The sequence below is a fragment of the Cryptomeria japonica genome, chromosome 3 (assembly GCF_030272615.1).
Source record: "Cryptomeria japonica chromosome 3, Sugi_1.0, whole genome shotgun sequence".
Classification (NCBI taxonomy): domain Eukaryota; kingdom Viridiplantae; phylum Streptophyta; class Pinopsida; order Cupressales; family Cupressaceae; genus Cryptomeria; species Cryptomeria japonica.
In genome coordinates this window covers 385442067-385462422 of record NC_081407.1, presented here as the reverse complement: position 1 = coordinate 385462422, position 20356 = coordinate 385442067, and the positions used below count along the sequence as shown (strand labels likewise).

Here is a 20356-nt window from a genome sequence, read left to right as displayed (position 1 = left end):
TTGACCACTACATGACACTTGTTTAGTATAACGTCATTATCTATTTAAATATTGTTTGTCCACTTTTTAACCTTGCATTTAAATTTCAAATTTTGTATTGTTAGTTTTTTTGTTAGATGAGCTCTTCTACCTTGAAGTCAACAAGACTTGATCCTTAATGAACACATTTAATACCTTTCAACTTCACCATCAAACCATAGACCTTTAACATATATTCTCAGTTTTAATTTCATATATGTCAAACTTTCTCACATAGTTGATCTATGTACATTAACACTATGAACTTTCCAGAGCATATGATTGCAATCTATCTTTCTCTGTCCTTTCAAACATCTATCTTTCTACTTCAATTATTTTACAAGTTGATGATGCATCCAAAAATTTCATTCAGCCCAATAAATTTAAATCACCTAAATCAAACAGAGAATTTAAGTTTCAGACAGCTATAACCCCCACTGATAAAAACAATGGCGACCTTTAATAATACGTGCATGAAAAGCCGTTGGGAGATTTGGTATTATTTAAAGACGAGCCTGCCTAACACTATAACGTCATGCCAGCTCGGTTCAGGAGTCCAAAACTTTGGATTTCCTTTTATTTAAGCAGACGAGAATCAAACAGCCGGCAGTACACCCGTCATTTGCTCCTTGTTTTTGGGTATTTCATCTGGGAATTTGTTTATTTGGAGCCCACATGGAACAATAAAAGCAGTGCCATGGAATGCAGTGGGAGAGTTGGACAATGAATACGGAGATGGAAGACGAAGAAAAATTGGATGCAGTGATTCTGGGCGCCTCAGGATTTACAGGAAAGTATGTTGTGAGAGAATTTCTGAGCCATCTGGAGCGGCCGGATGGGCAAGGCCAAAGAAGAATCGGCATAGCAGGGCGCAACCGAGGGAAATTGGCGGAGACGCTGCGATGGGCGGCACAAGGGGCGGTGCCACCCTCAATCCCCATAATTGAAGCAGATGTCACGGATGCGGCGTCTATGGTGGCTCTGTGCAGAAGAACGCGGCTCATTTTGAGCTGTGTGGGGCCCTACCGCCTCTACGGCGAGCCCGTTGTGGCCGCCTGCGTGGAAGCGGGCGTGGATTACCTAGACATTACAGGCGAGCCGGAGTTCATGGAACGAATGGAGGCTCTCTATCATGATTCGGCCCTTCTTTCTGGTTCTCTCGTCGTTTCTGCCTGCGGTTATGATTCTGTGCCTGCTGAACTGGGCGTCATTTTTCATGCCAGGCAGTGGGAGCCGCCGTCTGTGCCGCATAGCGTGGATTCGTATCTGGTGTTAGAGTCTGACAAGCGAATTGTGGGGAATATCACCACTTTTGAGTCTGCCGTCCTTGGCGTCGCTAATGCGGATGAGCTTCAGAAGCTTAGGAGGTCCAGGCCCCGGCGCCCCAAACTTCAGGTCGGAGAGTCCGAATCATTTTACAAGCAGTAATTTTAGGGTTTTGCAATTGATTTCTTGTTAGGTTATTTTTGGAAAATGTTTCAGATGGCAACAAGTAAAATGTTTCAGGTGGCGGGGGACAAGGGCAATTGATCAATTCTTGTTTTTTCTCCTTTTACTATTTGGATTTTGTTGCTCCACAGATATGATGCATCATCTTTCTTTAGATATCTTTTTTCATATCCCGTCTTCACAACAACAGTTTTTAATTCCGAACTAACATTATCTTTTAAAAATTTGTTTCTTGGACTCCCGTTTACCTTTTCCTGAGTTCCCTTCCAATTCTCCAGCACCTGCTCTACCTATTCATTTAGTTATAATTAACTGCAATTTCTTGTACGTATTTTGTATTCAAGTATCAATCAAAGAACATAATTGAATATTTTTGATGCCATTGACATGGCATGTAAGTAGTGACATGAAATTAATGACACTTTAAAACAAGAAACCATGGTTGCCCTTCTCATTTACAATCTATGTAACAAAGTAGTTAGGAGTTTTCCACTGTTAGAGTCATACAAAGTTCTTTGAGATCCTAGCAAAGTATCATCACAAATTGCCCAGGTTTTCACAACAATAAGCCACGAACTTGTTAACCAAGAATTGTGATTGCATGTGAGTTCTAAGGAGAGCGAGAATGACATATGTAGTCAAACAAGAAAAGCGTAAAGGAAACTAAGAACTCGGAAATAAATTAATCATTAAAGGACTTCATCCAACTACTAGATTTCTTGGGTATTTGACAGAAGCTCCTCGTCTGTCTTATATGTTTTTTCATGCCAAATTATTAGCTCTCGTTTAAACCAGAAGCTATTAAACAAAATTCTCTCTAATAGACTGTGGAAAACTCATACTAACTATAGCTCTTTTGTTGGTCCCCCAGCCATTCAAAAATATCTAACTTATTATTGGAGTTGGATCTCCTTCAGCTGGGCGCTGATTTCAATCCTTTGTTTAGTGATTTGTTATAGATTCTTGAAACTAGGTGCAAATATTTAGTATTAGTTGACACTATCTCCTAGTGCTTTATTTATGTTTCTAGGTTTGTTATGTTTGGTCCTTAGAGAACACTATTATTTGTAGTAAGTGCTTGCATGACATCGATATTTTTGGGTTTGTTCTCTTGGGTCCTTCAAGAACGCTACTATTTATAGTAAATGGTTGCATGGCACCAATCTTTCTGTTTTTTTTGCGTTTTTTGTCTTTTGTGCTTGAAGAACATTGCTATTTATAGTATGTTCTCATTTTGGCATCGGACATCATTCTTTAGCATGAGTAATGTCTTAGAATGGTTTCAGTTTTCAATGCTTTGGTGGGCTTTTCCGTAATGTGCTCGGAATTATTTTAATACTTGCACTAAAGTTATAAAGTTATGTTTTAATATTTACTTTAGCGTTAAATATTATAAATTTAACTTATGTTCCTCAAAAGTGGACACCTAGGAGAGATGAGGGGGGGCCTTTAAACATGATTTTTTTTTTTTTTCTTCGGTGAAAATAGTATATATTTTATTAATATAAAGGAAAATATTACATACATATGCAGATATCAAAATGGCCTTCTTGCCACCCTTACAATAAAACCCTATCCACACCACCTTCAAAAAAATTCTCTAACTTTAGATCCCATTGTAAAATTCTCCTACATCTATACGGGTATTAAACAACTCGATTGAAGGCCCAAAAAATCTTTACAAAATGCCATCCTAATGGCAGAGCATTTGTTACACATAAGCCGAATACCATAATTCTAAAAACTACAAAAATACAAAGAGATGTGGTGTCACCAAAAGAGGGCTTTCAGCCCAGCCGAACAATTTTCTTGCCCTTCCCCTCCAACACTTGCACTCGCAGGGGGCCATTAATCCAAAAATTGCTTGGCTCAAATACTAGCTCCATCCCTTCTTTTCCGCCTCTGCTTCAATCTGCGTCAACACCTCCCTTTCTTATGCATTCCTCCCGTGGCTCTTTAGCTTTCCACACAATGAAGGGTCTGAGTCCCTCCACACCTCGCCCACCTCTCACAATTTACCCTCGGCCTCCTTGAAACCTGTCCCCGGCACCACTGAAGCCATTATTGCTTTAAAGCCAGGCACCCACTCCTCTGCAACACATTCTTTCACAACCCACTCCACTTCCTCCTACGTTCCAAGTTCGAAACCCCAAGCAACAAACATTGGTACAATATTTGCATTCACTTGGTAGCGGTGTTTAGTCTTCATGATTTCATCCCCAAGAAGAATATCTAGAATTTGCATGAATATAGGGCTGTGGATTTTGAAGACTCCCTTCAACCGCTTCTCAAAGACGTGCCCCAAGAACTCCAACTGCTGCTTCACTGTTCTCACAGTGAAATTCGCCTCCATGTTGCATACACCCTTACTACCTTGAGCCATCAATTTCCAAAATGTTTTGGAAAGAAGCATGAAGCAATGCCATTTAAATGCAGAAATTTTCGGGACTTCACACGCCATTTATGATCCCTGTCACATCTGTCCCATCCACTCACAAAATTACCACAAAATGATGGCAGCTAACACTCTGGCGGTGTACTTTCCTGTCTTTCACCCCATTCCAAATCATCAAATTGCTCCCAAAAATCTCAGAGATATTCACATTCAATGGCATCGCTCACTTCGACAGGATGTCTGCCACATCATTACCTGCACGATACACATGCGAAATTTTTAAGGCCTCAAAAGAATTTAATAAATTACAATTTGATTTAATTAATTTATTAATGTTCCAAGCCTCTACCTTGCCTTGAATTAAGGCATTAACTATAATCAACGAGTCACCTTCTAAATGAATTTTTCGGACCCCATTTTTTTCGTCATTAACACTGCTTCCAGAGCTGGTTGAGATCCAGCAATATTGTTTGTGCCTTCCGTTAATTTTTTGGCTCCCATCGCCAGGATATTACCTCTAAAATCTCTAGCTACGAAGCCCACACCAAAGGGACACGGATTCCCCTTTGAGGCCCCCTCAAAGTTGACCTTGGTCCATCCTTCCTCTGGACTTTTCCATTTCACCTCTTTACTCGCCAGTGGAATTGGATTAGCCCAATTAAGCCCATTAGTGGGCCCTTTACACATGAATTGTTATTAATATTTCAAAGAGGTATTTTTGAGTGGAAAATTGTTTTTTCAAATAAAGCAAAAAGGTGTTCTTCCAAAAAAGCAATAAAAAGAAAAAAAGTATTTTCAAAAAAATAGTGAAAAAGCAAGAAATGTTTTCCCAAAACAGCAACAAAAAAGCAAAAAAACATTTTTCATTAAAAAAATATTGAAAAAGAAAAGTGTTTTTCTTTCAAAAGAAGTAAAAAAGAAAGATAAACAGCAAAAAGCAAAATGTTTTTTTTTTATAAAATTGCTCTCAAAAGTTATAAAAGGAGGTTTGGGGCTCTCATTTGCATTATTCAGAGAGTTTGCACACTTAAGTAGATGCTGTTGGAATGACAGAGAAGTTATTTTAAGATTAATTGAGGATGAAAACTTTCATGGAGTACAGTAGTTTCTGTCGTGAAAGATCCTCCCTAGCTGGTTTGGTGTTTTCACACAGGAAACACATTGGTTTTCACAAATTTACTGAAATCATGGTTTGAACAAAATTAAAATATACAAAGGTATTTTGATTGTAGAATTGTGGGTTTTCTTTTTGGTGATTAGCAAAGATTTTTGGGTGTTTTATGGTCGTGTTTTCAAGTGCTCTTATTGCTGGCCATGCAATTGAGGGTTTTAGATGATGCCCTAGTTGTAGAACCTTCTTTGGTGTTTAAAAAAAGAAGCTAGAAAGGGTTTAGATTTTGTAGGCATCCTGTTGGAGGTGTTTTACAGACTTGTTGCATACTCCATTTGTCATTTTTGTGATGTTCCATTGAGCTTGAGGTATTCTTACTTGTTGGTTATCTTTGCTAGGTGATAGTAGAGTTTTTGGGGGTTGGAATAAGGTGTTTGAGTAGCTGTTGTAGACCTAAAATCAACCTAGTTTGATGTTGCAGACCTGACTGCATATTATCAGTCCATTTCCTAGGGGTTTGCCGGTTATATTTCAGTGGTACAACTTCAGAACAATCTATTGGTGGGTGTGGTTGGTGAGCTCAAAGAGTGTTGGGTGGTGTTTATTGGCTCCATTGCTTGTGGCAACCTTCAGATTTGTCTGAGTATGTAATAGTGTGTATGTGAACTGAAATAAAATCAATTTCAGACTATTGCAGCCAAGTGTTCTCTTTGCATATTTTGTATGAGTTTCATTTACAAATAAATTTTCAAATAAAAAAAAATCAAGGGTAACCATTACAGTGGTATTAAAGCAAGTTTTTTTGCCCGCATGTTGGGTAGTGGTCACTTGTTACAGTTCAGCAGTTGCATAATAAAGTTGGAAATGTGTCTACAACTGATAAGTCTATATTTGAGTTGATGCAAGAACTATCTAATCTAATGAAGGATCCAGATATAAAAGGTATCTTTAAACAGTGACAAGACTCAAACATGTGAAGTACGCAAGAAGATGGGCAAAGTACTGTGCAAAAAAGAACATAGGAGGAATTTGAAATCACAATAAATGAAGAAATTAGCACAAAAGAAGAGTCTGAAAAGAAGATGGAACAAAAAGATTCAAGTGATGCATCCACAAGTGAAGAAGAGTGCATAAGTCTTTTTGATATCGTAGAGTTTAATCAATTGTTGATTTGGAGTTTGCTAATTCAGCAACTTTTGATAAGACTCAGGATGATTCATTAGACATGCATGCACTTACCATTGATGAATTTGTGCATGAAAGAAAACACAACAATAGCCTTGGGTTTGAGTTTAGATATTTCCAATGATGATGGTCTAGATGGATACTGGTTGGATGTCCAAATAGAGCTGTTAGAGAGGAGAGATTATGATAGTTTCAGTGTATTTGACTTGGAGAGAGATTTATTTAGAGAGACAACCTTGCAGGAGGAGTACAGTGAACGTATTTTTTCTGAATGAAGCAATTAGCCGTTATGCACTTGGTATTCGGGTGTGTTGGCACCTAAGTATGATGAGGATCCCATATTGGGATGAATTTCCATAGTGCTGTTCTAACTTCATCTCAGGGTTCATGCATAGAGGATGGCATCGAAGATGTTAGATTTGTTATTGCATGGAGCTAATCTTGAGTAGGGGCCTAGTGATTTCATTGATTTGGATCCCGAGTTTACTGTTGAAAATGGTAGTAGAGAGGTACATAAGACTACGGACAGCCTTGGAGTTGTTTCTGAAAGGTATGAAAATGGAAATAGAGAGGTACATAAGACTACAAACAACCTTGGAGTTGTTTCTGAAAGGTATGACAAAGGGATTTTGATATTCATCATAGCAATAGTTCATTATCCTTGCATAAATTTGATTGGAAGAATCAATGTGTGGTGTTTGTTGACAACCCATTATTTGAGATGGGTCTTTATACCAAGCTTGAAAAAGTCAGATTTGGCAATGACTCCGCAAGCCCAATTTTTTTTAAAAACTCAGGACTTGCCAAAACTCGGGGAAAAACTCGGCAATACTCGACAACTTTATCGAGTATGTATAACATATACTGATTTCCATGATATATAAATCAAAGTTTGAGTTAAATTCATAGCATAAACTAAAAAACAAGTGCAACATATGAATAAGAGTTCAATACATATCTTTACACATTTACACCAAATAAGAGTTCTATGTAGTCAAATTAATCACAATGATGGTCATTCTTTGAAGTTTGATCAAACAAATTCCAGACAAAAAATAATCCAAAGCTAAATATAAATGGTGCAGAATCGCAGATTGCAGAAGAATTGGAGAACAGATGATGTAAAAAAATTTAATAATGTAAAAAATTTTAGTCTAACATGGATTTGGAACCTGAAATTTGTTGTGTCACCCGATTTATTTGCAAATGTGTCCTAATTGCGTTGCACGAATATGGCTGTCGTCGTGCGTTGCGTGAATATGGCTCCCGTCGGAAAAAAAAGGGAAATCGCAAACTTTTTAGGGTTTTCTAGCCCTTACAATTTTTTTTTTGTTTTTCCCTCCGATTTTCTGGGAAATTTTCGATGGGTTTTAGTGATTTTTTAAGGGAAAACTCGGTGCGATTTTTTGCGAAATTCGTCCGATTTTATCAGCGAGTCACTCGTGCTGGGATATGACGTGCGAGTACTCACGATTTTCTGATTGAATTGCTGAGTTTTTCAAGCTTGCTTTATATGACATATGACAATACACTTTTTGAGTTGGATGATGGAACAACTGTTGGTTATAGCATCGCACTTGGTGAAAATAGCAAGGTATGGGAATTGGGAGAAGATTCGGGACTTGAGTTGGGAGTGTGATTTTCAGCTTGGTATTGATCTAGGTTCACAATATGAGGTGATTGATTATCCTCACGGGAGACCACTGAATATGAAATGTGTTTATGAGGAGACAGATGAAGATTGCTATTGGAGTAAGATGACACTAGGAGAGATCATCATTCCTAATTACATGTGGAATTGGAAGGTAACTTGGGTGTGCAATTTGATGATTTTAGTGAGAGTTATTTCCTTCTTGGTTCTCACCTTGAGTTGCATCATCCTTGCATGAAGTTTTGTTTGGAGTGTTGGAATTGACCAACAAGTGGGACATTTCAAAAAATTCTGAGTTGATAAGTTGTAATGCATGCCCGTCACATGTTGGAGATAAAGTTTCTGCATGGGAGGTGACTTCAACATCTTTGACAATAAGAAGTTATCAAAATGTGGTTTTGTAGTTGCTGGAAATTTCAGTACAGCAGCAAGTAAAGGAGGTTTCAAGCTAGTTGCTTATGAAGCTTCGGAGAAAGTAAGACCTAAACATGACATATACATGATTGACAATCCATCCTTTGGATTGAATGATGTTTTGTCTTATACTAATCCTTCTTTGCGGTTGGTTTGAAGTCAACAATTGCTCCTTGCACCTTAGTTGTTGATGTTTTCATGGATGGGTTACAAGAGATTACCAAAAAGGTCATGAACTTCCATGACGAGCATGATTTTATGGATGACACTTTCAGTTATGATGTGTACCTTTCTAGGTATGTTGGAGATCATTCTTGGTTGAGTATCTATGCTTGGGATCTTCAAATGGATTGGAAAGAGATTTTAAGTACGGATTGGAGCAATGAATGAATATTCATTCTTGGGATTGTTCTTTGGCAAAGAATGGATCAGATTTTTAATCTTAAGCTTGCTGTTTGGTTGCAGGTCAATCACCTCTCATAAAGGTTTGCCTTCATAGGCACTTTTTCCTTTGTCAAGGAAGTAAAGATTTTCAATCGGAGATTGTTTGGAAGTGTTTTGCAACCACTTCTGAGTTGCCTTTGTGCAACACAATGCTCATCTTAGATGCTTATACATGGGAATTCCATAAGTATTGCTGATATCCCTTGTTAAATACTAAAATCAAATTGCTTTGAACAGCAATGATTATTTGTTTCTTCAGACCTTCCAAACTCTAAGAGTTCATCTTATGAAGGTTTACTCTTGGTTTTGGTTGAAGACAACAAATTTCCGCACTGGTTCATCATTCTGAGACCGATGTTGTTGGAACAGTAAAAGTTTTCACAAGTCTTCATGGTTGTATTAGAATATTCAGAGGTGGCATGTTAGATCCATGTGGTGTTATGATGATGAGGTTGTTGAACTCTTACAAAGGATTGCTTTCCTTTTAGCAAAAAGATTGGAGGAGGTAGCATTTGTAGTTGTGATTCTGCATGACAACTTGTGGAGATATGCTGAGGATTATGGTTGTTGTTTGAGTGGACAATTTTTTTTGTTGCCCAGGATCATGGCAGCCTGTGGGATTGCGTGTATGGACCCTATTGTGATGCTTCAACAGATGTTTCATGGTATAGGTTCCAAGCCCTTACAGGTATTTTAGTTTGGGTTTTGATGATGGCTACATTTTGGGGATGCAGGAGAGGAGAGTGTAGACTTGGCTTGATGGGTTTACAATTATAATCAAAGTGGTGCAATGACAACATGGTCAGTTCTTTTTGAGATTGTTGTGGGACCTTGGGATCACATTGGTTTGCAGTCCAGCTCACTTTGGTGTTTTTGGTGTTGTGCAGGCATTGCTCAAGGACAAATATTCTTTGGGGAGGGAGGATTGTAATGTCCCCATTTCTATGCCATGTTGTTCTATGGGTTTTAGCCAGTTTTCCTTGAGGCGTTGGGAGGGTTCCAATGTTCTTGGTGAGCTCAGTTCTAAGTTTCAGTGAGTTTTGATGGTAGTTGCTATTTTTAGTAAGTGCTTGTATGGCATCAATCTTTTTGGGTTTGTTTTGTTTGATCCTCATAGAACACTGCTATTTATAGTAAGTGGTTGCATGGCACCAATCATTTGGATTTTTCTGGGTTTGTTCTCTTGAGTCTTCAGAGAACATTACTATTTATAGTAAATGGTTGCACGGCACTAATTTTTTCGAGTCTTTTTTTGGTTTTTTGGTCTTTAGTGCTTGAGAACACTGCTATTTATAGTATGTGCTCGTTATGGCATAAAACATCATTTTTTAGCATCATTTTTGTTTCAGAATGTTCGGTTTCAGTTTTCGATGCTTTGGTAGCCTTTCTACAATGTGCTTGGAATTATTTTAATATTCACACTAAAGTTATAATGTTTAATATTTACTTTAGTGTTAAGGAGGATTTGGGCTCTCATTTGTATTACTTAGAGTTTGCTCGCTTGGAATGAACAAAGAAGCTCTTATAAGATTGGTTGAGTACGAAAACCCTCATCAAATACACTAGTTTCAATGGTGAAAGATCCTTCCTAGCTGATTTGGTGTTTTCACTCCTTGGTTTTCACAGATTTTTTGAATTCAGGGTTTGAAGAAATGAAAATATACAAGATATTTTGATTTCAAAGTTGTGGGTTTGCTTTTTGGTGATTAGAAAAGGATTTTGGGTGTTTTATGATGGTGTTTTCAGGTGCTCTTATTGCCGGCTGTGCAATTGAGGGTTTTAGATGATGCCCTAGTTGTAGAACCTTCTTTGGCATTAAAATTAAAGCTAGAAAGGGTTTAGATTTTGTGGGTGTCTTGTTGGAGATGTTTTTCAGTATTGTTGCATACTCTATTTGTCATTTTCATAAAAGATGAAAAACTCTGCGCTTTTTTAAAAGACTCGCGAGTACTTGCGCGTCATTCATCACCGCAAGTCACTCGCCCAATAACTCGCAGACGAGTTAGTTTGAAACTTGTTGCGATTTTTTGTGCTATAAATCGCCAAAACTTGCATGAAATCGGCATAAAACTCATCAATAAAAAACGGAAAAAAACAAATGTGCGAAAACCACGACACCGCGACAATAGGCAGGCAAAAAAAGAAGCGACACGACGACAAGCAGGCTCGTGAGGGTTTTTCTGAACCTCATCACTAGATTTTAAGCATTTTCGATTAAGTTTAAACTCTCCTGATATTGAAACACAAGTCATGGTTAATTACTAGGAAGTCAGTAGGGTTTGCATCCAAAAATAAAATCACACTTCAAGCCAAAATCAAAGTTGCTACGGGAAAGACAAATAAATATTAAAAACAATGCTTGATAACTATATACTTCTCCTTAATAGCATCAATTTATTTCATAAGAATAATGTATGCAGCATTAATCATTTCTTTTATGATTAAAATTTTAAACAAAATATAACAGTCATTTTGCATTTTTTATGCATGATCCACTTGTTTTTTTGTTTATGCTATGTATTTAACTTGAACTTTGATTTATATATCATGGAAATCAGTATATGTTCTACAAGTTTGATGTAAATGTGTGTTTTTGAATAATATTAAAAAAATAAAAGTACTTTCAAATGTTCGATAAAGTTGCCGAGTCATTGCTGAGTTTTTCCCCAAGTTTTTAAAAAAAATTGGGCTTGCCGAGTCACTGCTGAGTCCGAGTTTTTCAACTAGGATTTTCATGATGTTCCACTCAGCTGAAGGTTCTTTTACCTGTTGATTATCTTTGATAGGTGATAGCAGAGTGTTTGGGGGTTGGAATAAGGCATTTGGGTAGCTGCTGTAGACCTGGAATTCAACTTAGTTTGATGTTGCAGACCTGACTACATATTATCAGTCCATTTCTTAGTGGTTTGAAGGTGATATTTCAGCTATACAACCTCAGAACAGTCTATTGGTGGGTGTGGTTGGTGAACTAGAAGAGTGTTGGGTGGTGTTGATTGGTTCCATTGCTTGTAGCAGTCCTCAGAAGATTTATATCAGATCTGCAACCTTCGATTTTTGTCTTCAATATTAATGTACTTTATATGTTGGTTTCATGTATTTCTCAACCCATGTGTTGGATGTAACCTTAGGGGTTGTTTATCCACCAAGGAGCATGTAATAATGTATGTGAATTGAAATGAAATCAATATCAGACTATTGCAGTCAAGTGTTCTCTTTGCACATTTTGTTGAGTTTCATTTGCAAATAATTTCTAAAAAGAAGGGGAGGGAGGGCAGTAACCATTACATGGTGTGTCCAAGTTTGAAGGTCTTTTTATTGACCTTGGACACCTACTTTTGGAAGATAAAAAAAAATGAGGATATAATTTTTTTCAAGCAAGTTATGTATTTTCTTGTGTTCCATGACGTTATGGGGATGGGGAGGGAGGATTGTAGGGGATGTATTTGGAGATGACTATATATTCATCTATATATATAGATAGATAGAGAGAGAGAGAGAAGTATAATTGTAAATTTAATCATGGTAGCAACATAACCATAGGATTTCAGTTGTATAATAGTAGTCAAATTTTAAAGTGTAAAGTTTTAAATTAAAATTAAACTTAAAACTCAATGTCTCAAACTTCAAAATACAACTATGCCTCATTTGGGCTATTAATAATTTGTGTCACTCTCTTGTTGAAGTTGTGTTTTGAAAAATGGAATCTCGACCAATCCCAGTTGCACCTCCTCCTCATGTATCTACCTAACACCTTTAGGATCAACATCCCAACGTGTAGCTAGAGTTTGTCAATACTCAATGGTTTGCTCATCGTGAAGTCTCAAGGCACTATGAACTGCCGCTAGCTTTCTTGCTTGTTGAGAGGTAAGCATGTTCCTTTTGATTGGGTGGATGAAGCCATAGCGGGCCAATTCCTCTTTGTAGTAGAGGAAATAGCAATTGTTTTTGCAAGAGTAGACAAATTGCAAGTTGTTTCAAACTTATGAAATTTTCATCATTCAATGGTTTTTTTAAATGCAATGGTGGTGCTATCCATGCCAGCCTTTGGTTTGCTGAATGTAGGGCTTTGAAGATTAGAAAACTAAAGCCATTGTTGCCTCATTACTATACATCGTATGAAGGGCCTTATGGTTATGTCCTCATTGCTATACATTATATGAAGGGCCTTTATAAATCCCTTCATTACCCCATCATCTTTAGAAGGAAGAATTCATCCAAGTTTAGGTGTGTTACACTCGGGATTATGAGCATAAGAAACCATAAGAAGAGGGGTGTCCATAGTGTTCACCTAACTTATTTCTTGGGTAATTGGGTAGAACCTTCTCTTTTGTCCCATAAGTTTTACATGTCAAATTTCACACGTTCAACAAAAATTGTACTCACAGGGCAGGAAAATAAAAATAAAATATTAAGTGAGCTTCACCTATCTACTTTCCAAATTCACAAGCATTAAAAAAGAAAACCAAGTATTCACTTTCTCTTTTATTTGATAAACATATTTTTCATAAGGCAATGAATACCATGATATATAAGACAACTCTAATGTATGAAAGAAAAGAGTTTGGATGAAGAGTAGACAATTTCTCTGATTGGTGCTTTTATGTCAAATGCACAAGCTATATTAATAATTAAACTCAACCTCAGAGATTAGGTTTGCCACTTTTATTCCCTTGACATGTAACATATATTCCAAGCAAACACTAATATCCACTATTTGAATTAAACACAAGTTCACTATATCCTTTAGTTGGTCTTTGTGTTACTCCAAGATTCTGGGATGGGGATGAATGGGGAAGTGTTTTTGTGATGGGTTTTTTGGGAGGCCATTTTTTAGGGGATGATGAGGGATGACTATTAAAAAAAATGGAAAATTTAAAAACGTAGAAAATTCTAAATAATCCATATAATAACATTGATAAGGCATTCATCATATAAATTTTAGAACCTTAAAATGTTAATTTAATGATCAAATTTTAGGGGAAGCAGATATAAGTCAATTCTATCAAATTTTCACAGCATATACACTGGGAAAACCCTCCAAAATTCTAAATAATCCATATAATAACATTGATAAGGCATTCATCATATAAATTTTAGAACCTTAAAATGTTAATTTAATGATCAGATTTTAGGGAAGCAGATATAAGACAATTCTATCAAATTTGCACAGCATATACACTGGCAAAACCCTCCAACTTGAGGGAGAAAAACCCAGCAACAAGTATCTCTTATTATTTATCAAATAGAAATGGCGAGATGCCTTTACAACAATCAATATGAATCGCTTCACTCCTTGAAGCTAGATAAGTGAATTGATCTGCACTTGAGGATCCACGATCTTCCCTTGACAATATATGAACTGCTGTGTGTTATACGATCTTCTGTAGATGTTATGCGGTCTGCTGAAGGTGTTATACGATCTTCTGTAGATATTATTCGATGTTCATGAGAGGAGAATTGATCTCCCTTTATACTGCGGAGATTTACAAAGGCCATCCTTTACATTCAAATCATTAGTGTACATCTTTTAAAGGGATATCATATTGTCTTTCTGTCACCTCTTTACCATTAGACAAAGGCACTCTCATAGGTCTTGTAGCATACCATTTGGGATTTAGAACATAAATTGCCATATGAAGCAGAGTGTTATTGAGTTGTACTATTGCATCACAATGGGCTTCAAATGCTTTTCATAAAATCTCAAATTAGGATCTTTGCTATGAATGGCTTGCTTCATTTGAAAGGGATATCAAATTGTCTTTCTGTCACCTCTTCATCATTAGACAAAGGCACTCTCATAGGTCTTGTAGCATACCATTTGGGATTTAGAACATCAGTTGCCATATGAAGCAGAGTGTTATTGAGTTGTACTATTTCATCACAATGGGCTTCATATGCCCTTCATAAAATTTCAAATTGGGATCTTTGCCATGAATGGCTTGCTTTATTTGCCTGAGCATGGCATCCAATCACAATGTCATGTAATTAATTCCAAGACTAGGAAAGTTTGTATTAGCATACCTTATGACCTACGCAGCTTGAAATGGAGCAAACTCATCTATTAACGGAATTACAAAAAATAAAACAAAACAAAAAAATCCAAATTAAGATTCAAATGACAAAGATTGAATGCTGTTACAAACAATTAAAATAATTCACAAGTTAGAAACATCAATAAATTAGTAATTGAATAGTAAATCAGCAATTTCTTACCTGATCATGTGCCACAAATTATTAATATCTTTTGTTTCACACTTCTTCCTTTAGTTGTGTTTTCCTTTGGCCATATACCCCCACCTCTAGCTCTATAGTCTCTTGCACCTTAAGCACCCTCTCTAACAAAATAAAATAGTTGGAATGTCCAGTTTCCATGGGTTTAAGGAATTCTTTCCTTGAATGAACTGAGTGAGTGAGGTGTGATGGTTGCAAATGAACATTTGTATGTCTCTAACTTCTGCCACCAGTGCCTTCAACCAACTTATATTTGCTATGTTTTTCAATATGTTGTTCATTGCATGAACACTAAGGGTTCATAAAATATGTTTGTAAGTACCTTTGCACCATCAAGCCAACTAACTTAAATGCATGGGCTTAATTGGTCACCATTTATGCAACATTTGAGGCCCGGACCTTCTCACACAAATGATCCTTCTTGCACAAATGACATAGTTATACTCTACTTCCACCCATTTTTTTTCTTTGTCTACGGCTGTTGCAAATTGTAAAAAGGGTATTTAAGGATTAAATGGGCCTTTTCATAAGTTTTGAGTTCATAAAGGCATTCAAATGGTTAATTTGAATTCACAGTGTTTGCAACACTCCCACTTTGATAAGAACCCAATTGTACTTTTACAATCTCAAATTTGAATTTGAACCTCTCTTCATTGCTGCTTATTGTTTTCATTGTTGAAAATTCAAGCACAGTTGCAAGTGCAAACTTAAACAAAAAACTAACAAAAATCCTCCCTTAATGTTCAAAAATTTTAGGAAAAAAAGCAAAAGAATTTGTGCAAATGAACAATGAACAGTAAACTTATCTGAAATGATGTGGTTTTGATGTTCTCTTGTGTTCCTCTCGCTGCTGTTCTCTTTGTTTGTGTTCATATTCATAAAACGTAAAATGGCAAAATGAGTTTGCTTTATTGTCTTTAGTTGTAAAGGGTGTGAAGTTCTTTGTGGGCCAGCCCACCCTCCCTCTTTTTTGCTTGCATCATCCTAGACAGTTAGCCATTCCTTGCCATTTTAGGAAACAAATTGAAGTCTTGGGGACGTTCACCTTTTTGGCTGCAGATCAGAGACAGTTGGGGGATGTTTCCCACCTATCCCCACTTCCTTGAAACGTTTCTGGTGCAGGTTGGGGTCTGAAAATGCAGGGGACGTCCCTGGGGTATATAGGTTGGTGTATATCGCATCTGTGGCAAACCCATCTTACTTTGTGGCAACAATTCAGCATAAATATGCTTTAATATTACTGATTGACATGTCTCCTACCTCCTTGGGGCACACATGACAGCTCATGAATGCCCAGAAATATCTCGACGATATGTAACCCCACTCTCCTCTTTAGGTTTCAAAAAGCATCTATTTTTTAATTTCTTAAGACTTCTAGTGGTCCCTCTGATGTATTCCACATTTTAAAGAAAGCCGTCACCTTAAAATGTAGAACTATTCACTTTGGAGCAGCTTGGGAAAAGCATTATCTTACTGTATCCGAATGTATCAAGTATGTTTCTTGTACCGAATCTGAATGATCAATTCTGTTCTATTATAGTATCTCAATTTTTTGTTTAATAAAGAGAAATGTTATGAATGACCTACTTTGAATTAGTGAGTTTTGACGTATCACGTTAATCTGTGATTAATCATATAAGTAATATTTATCTGTTTAAATTTCTATATGTTTTCTATCTATAAAGTGGACATGATTAGGATCTGCAACTGTGTTAGATGCTCCAATAAGCTATTCATCAACACAGATTTTGATGCAGAAATTCTTATTGAATACAGGCTATGGTTTTTGCTGAATTGAACTACAGAACAAAGCATTTGTTAAAATCAACTATAAAATTTGTATGATGTGAACTCTTCTAAATTTAATTGAAAACCATATTAAAAATTTGTCGCCCTAATGTGGTAGATCATAGATGTGTTAGAGCGTTATGACTATGAGGAAGTGGACAAGATATATTTGCTAGGCTGTGACATTAGTTGTATCTCCTATTAGCAGGCGTATTTCATCTGCTTTATCTTCCATTACACGTTGTTTGCAGGCAATCTTGAATGTAAATGAGATTAGCGTGTAGGGAGAAAGTTAAAAGTATTTAGTATTTACCTTCAAACATGAAGATAAATTAGCTGTGAGTTGTTTGTGTTTCCATCACAATTTTTTCACATGACAATACTTTTATACCTAGTATATGAATTGTTTTTTTTCTCCTTTTTATTTGATAACATGACAAAAAAATGATTTCATTAATTACTCACATTTTAATTTGATGTACCTGAAGTACGGACGAACTTTTAAAAAGACACCTTTGTTTGTTTGTTGTAAGATACATTCTTTGTCTCATTATACCATGGATGTAAAAGTATTCTAATTCATACTATGTGTTCTATATTTATTATAAAATCTACTGTAACCATTTCACGTAAGAAAGTCTTAGAAATACACGTGTATTAACTATTATTTCATTGCATAGAATTCACTTTCTGTGATAATCTAATGTCTGCCTGGGAGTTGCTTTTTGCATGCAGGTACCTGGCCCTCCTGCCTCGAAAGCTAAGTCAATAGAACACCAAAAATCGATTGGATTATGGGCACTGAAGTTACCCTCATCAGATGCAGCTGTTGTTCGAAGAACACAAGTCTTGTTGTCGGAGAATCCACATGGTTTGCCTGCTGTCAATGAGAACTCTGACTTGGTGGAAAAGAGGAGGAAATTCTGGTCCGAAGTGAAGCCTCTTTATTTTGGTGTTTACTTAGGTTCTAAAAGTCTCTGGAGTATACCTCGGACAATTTGTATAGGCTTGATGGTGGTCCTATTAGGCAGATTTAGCTGGGGCCGCTCACTTCTTCTCAAATACCCAGAGATTTTCACTCTTGGACAGTTCAATAAGATGGGTCCCACAGAAGAAGAGGTTAGAAATGCGTCGTTCAAGATGTGGTTTCTGGGTCACGGCTATAGTGATGGGAGTCGTCTTCTGCAACAAGGATCAAAGCCAAATATGGAAGTGGTGACTAGAATTTCAGGGCCTGAGATTGGTTATGCAACAACTCCTATCACTCTTGTTCAGTGTGCTCTCCTTGTGATTGATCAACGCCAAAGTTTACCAAAGGGAGGTGTTTTCCCTCCAGGGATTGTGTTTGGTCCTACAGATTTGCAAGAGCGCCTAGAAAAAAGGGGCATATTGTTTGAACTTATCAGCAAAAAGACTCTCTCATAGTAGTCATGCATCAAAAGCAAGTATGTCTTCCATTAACTGAATAGCCGTTGTCAAATGAGCTAAGTAGATCAACATGAAAGAATTCTAAATAATTACTTGTGTCCTTCACTCTGTCAAACGAGCTACATAGATTGATGTAAGATAATTCTAAATAATGTGTGCCAACAAACATTAGTTTTACATCTTTTTTGTAAGATGCTACTTTAAAAAACTTAATGAAATGCTATCAGTTATAGTTTTCAGGGTGATTGGGTTTTATTTCTCTGTGGAGAGATATATTCTCTTTTAGGTCAATTTGTAAAAGATTGAAATACGTTGAAAACTTTCAGGAATTTAAATAATTTTAATCATTTTTGAACATTTGTTAGACGTTATTTTATCACTTGCTTGTTAGCATGTAAATGACAAGCGAAAGACTTTAGCATAATCTAAAAGTTGAAAACAAAGCTTGCGGGAATGGGCTGACTGACACATTTAAAGATAAATTACCTAGATTGGAATGCTCCTTTCTCTGCCTTAGCACTGGAATTTGTATTATCACTTCCAAGTAGTTGAGATTATTTTAACTTTACACTGTCGATTATTGTATATAGGATGCAGTTATGGTGTAGATGAAGAACATGGTTTTAAAAAAACTATTAGTTTTAAGTTCTGCATCTAGTGCTTAGATGTTATATAAAACATAACCAAGTCTTCGTAATTCTTGAAAACAATACCATTGAGATGTATGTGCTACAGGAGATTAAAGACATTTGGCATAATCCATGCTTTATTTGAGCCGTCCTGATTAAAATCTCCATATAATTACTCAGGACTATTGGCATAAATGGTCCTTTATCTGACCATCCCTGATTAAATCACTAGCTAATTTAAATTAACAGAGATAAGGTTTGGTAGGTTTAACTTGTGGAATCCATTGTGCAATTCATGTTTAGCGATGAAGATGATAGATAGTCTTACCAAAGATTACGTGTTTATCCATGGTTATCACTCTTTACTTCAAACTATAAAACCGTATAGGGTTGGGATTTGATTCTTGTAACAAGTGTTTTCAAGCTTCTATGTTATTTATATATTTTACAGTTAGATTTTAAATTTTTATGTTACCTAATTAATATTTTTTTGTCATTAAAAGTAGGTTATTTAATTAAAAACACCATCAACATGGTTATAAAACTTCTGCGACATACATAATTAGTTCAAAGCAATTGAAAGCACCCTCCAAGAATAAGGTTTGAATCTATCATAACAATGTACAGCATTTTAATCTTCTGCTTTTCAAAATGTGTTGTTGAGGTGCATAACCCTTTTATTTATTGAATTTGCTAGCTGTATTTGAATCTTCATAAGCGGGTATAGTTTTTTTCTGGGAAAGGTGAAGGACAAAAAGCATAACAGTGGGCTAACTTATAGACCGAAAAAATGAGGGCTTCCATGTGAGACCCAAGGTTTTGGATACTCTTTGGGTTGGGAATGCAATCTTGGAATCAGCTGTTTCTGGATTAGATTGTGTGATTTTTTATTTTTTCATCAATGTTTCGGATCACATTCTGTGATCCATCATTTTTCATCTCTGCTTGCTCACTAACATCATGATGATGGTCATGGAGTGCGATGGTGATGGCGATGAGAAATGTTGATGCAAAAAATTTCACAAACAGCTGATTACAATCATATAGATTGTGGAAACTTAATGTCTGTAATGTAATCTTTCTTAGCTTAAAAAAGTATTTTTTTTTAATTGGTAAATATGAACGAAAAGTATTTTTTTTTAATTGGTAAATATGAACGAACAAGTGATTCCCTGGCCTCTTTGGAGCATAATGGAGGTTTGAATTACCATTAAACATGGGTCCAAGCGCTTCATCACAGCCACCTAGTAGTAGGAGCATGACCCAGTACCAACATACTAAATGCCATTAACCTCTACTAAAATGTTAACTCTGGCCTCTTTGGAGCATAATGGAGGTTTGAATTACCATTAAACATGGGTCCAAGCCCTTCATCACAGCCACCTAGTAGGAGCATGACCCAGTACCAACATACTAAATGCCATTAACCACTACTAAAATGTTAATTCTTGGTTAGATTTTAAAGTTTAAATATGCATTTACGTACTCAAAAATTTATCTCATCTTCTCATTCTGCAAATCAATTAAAACATTATCATTGAATTATCTCATTCCTGAATATAATAAATTTGCATATGAAATTGGAAAATGTCTGCATGGTTCGTATTCTGAAT

At 36.3% G+C, this 20356-nt stretch overlaps 1 protein-coding gene across 1 annotated transcript; it reads left to right on the top strand.

The window, feature by feature from the left end:
• Nucleotides 1-341: 341 nt before the first annotated feature.
• LOC131044731 (probable mitochondrial saccharopine dehydrogenase-like oxidoreductase At5g39410) lies at nt 342-18353 on the top strand. The gene is made up of 2 exons (XM_057978124.2): nt 342-1413; nt 17422-18353. The coding sequence occupies exons 1-2, from the start codon at nt 721-723 to the stop codon at nt 18109-18111; spliced, it is 1383 nt and encodes a 460-aa protein (XP_057834107.2). The 5' UTR covers nt 342-720; the 3' UTR covers nt 18112-18353.
• Nucleotides 18354-20356: the final 2003 nt, after the last annotated feature.

Bases quoted from the DNA above. Each gene is read 5' to 3' on its own strand.
- LOC131044731 (XM_057978124.2), top strand. From the start codon at position 721: ATGCAGTGGGAGAGTTGGACAATGAATACGGAGATGGAAGACGAAGAA. The intron at 1,414-17,421 runs GTCGGAGAGTCC...TTTTGCATGCAG, and splicing joins CCCGGCGCCCCAAACTTCAG to GTACCTGGCCCTCCTGCCTC.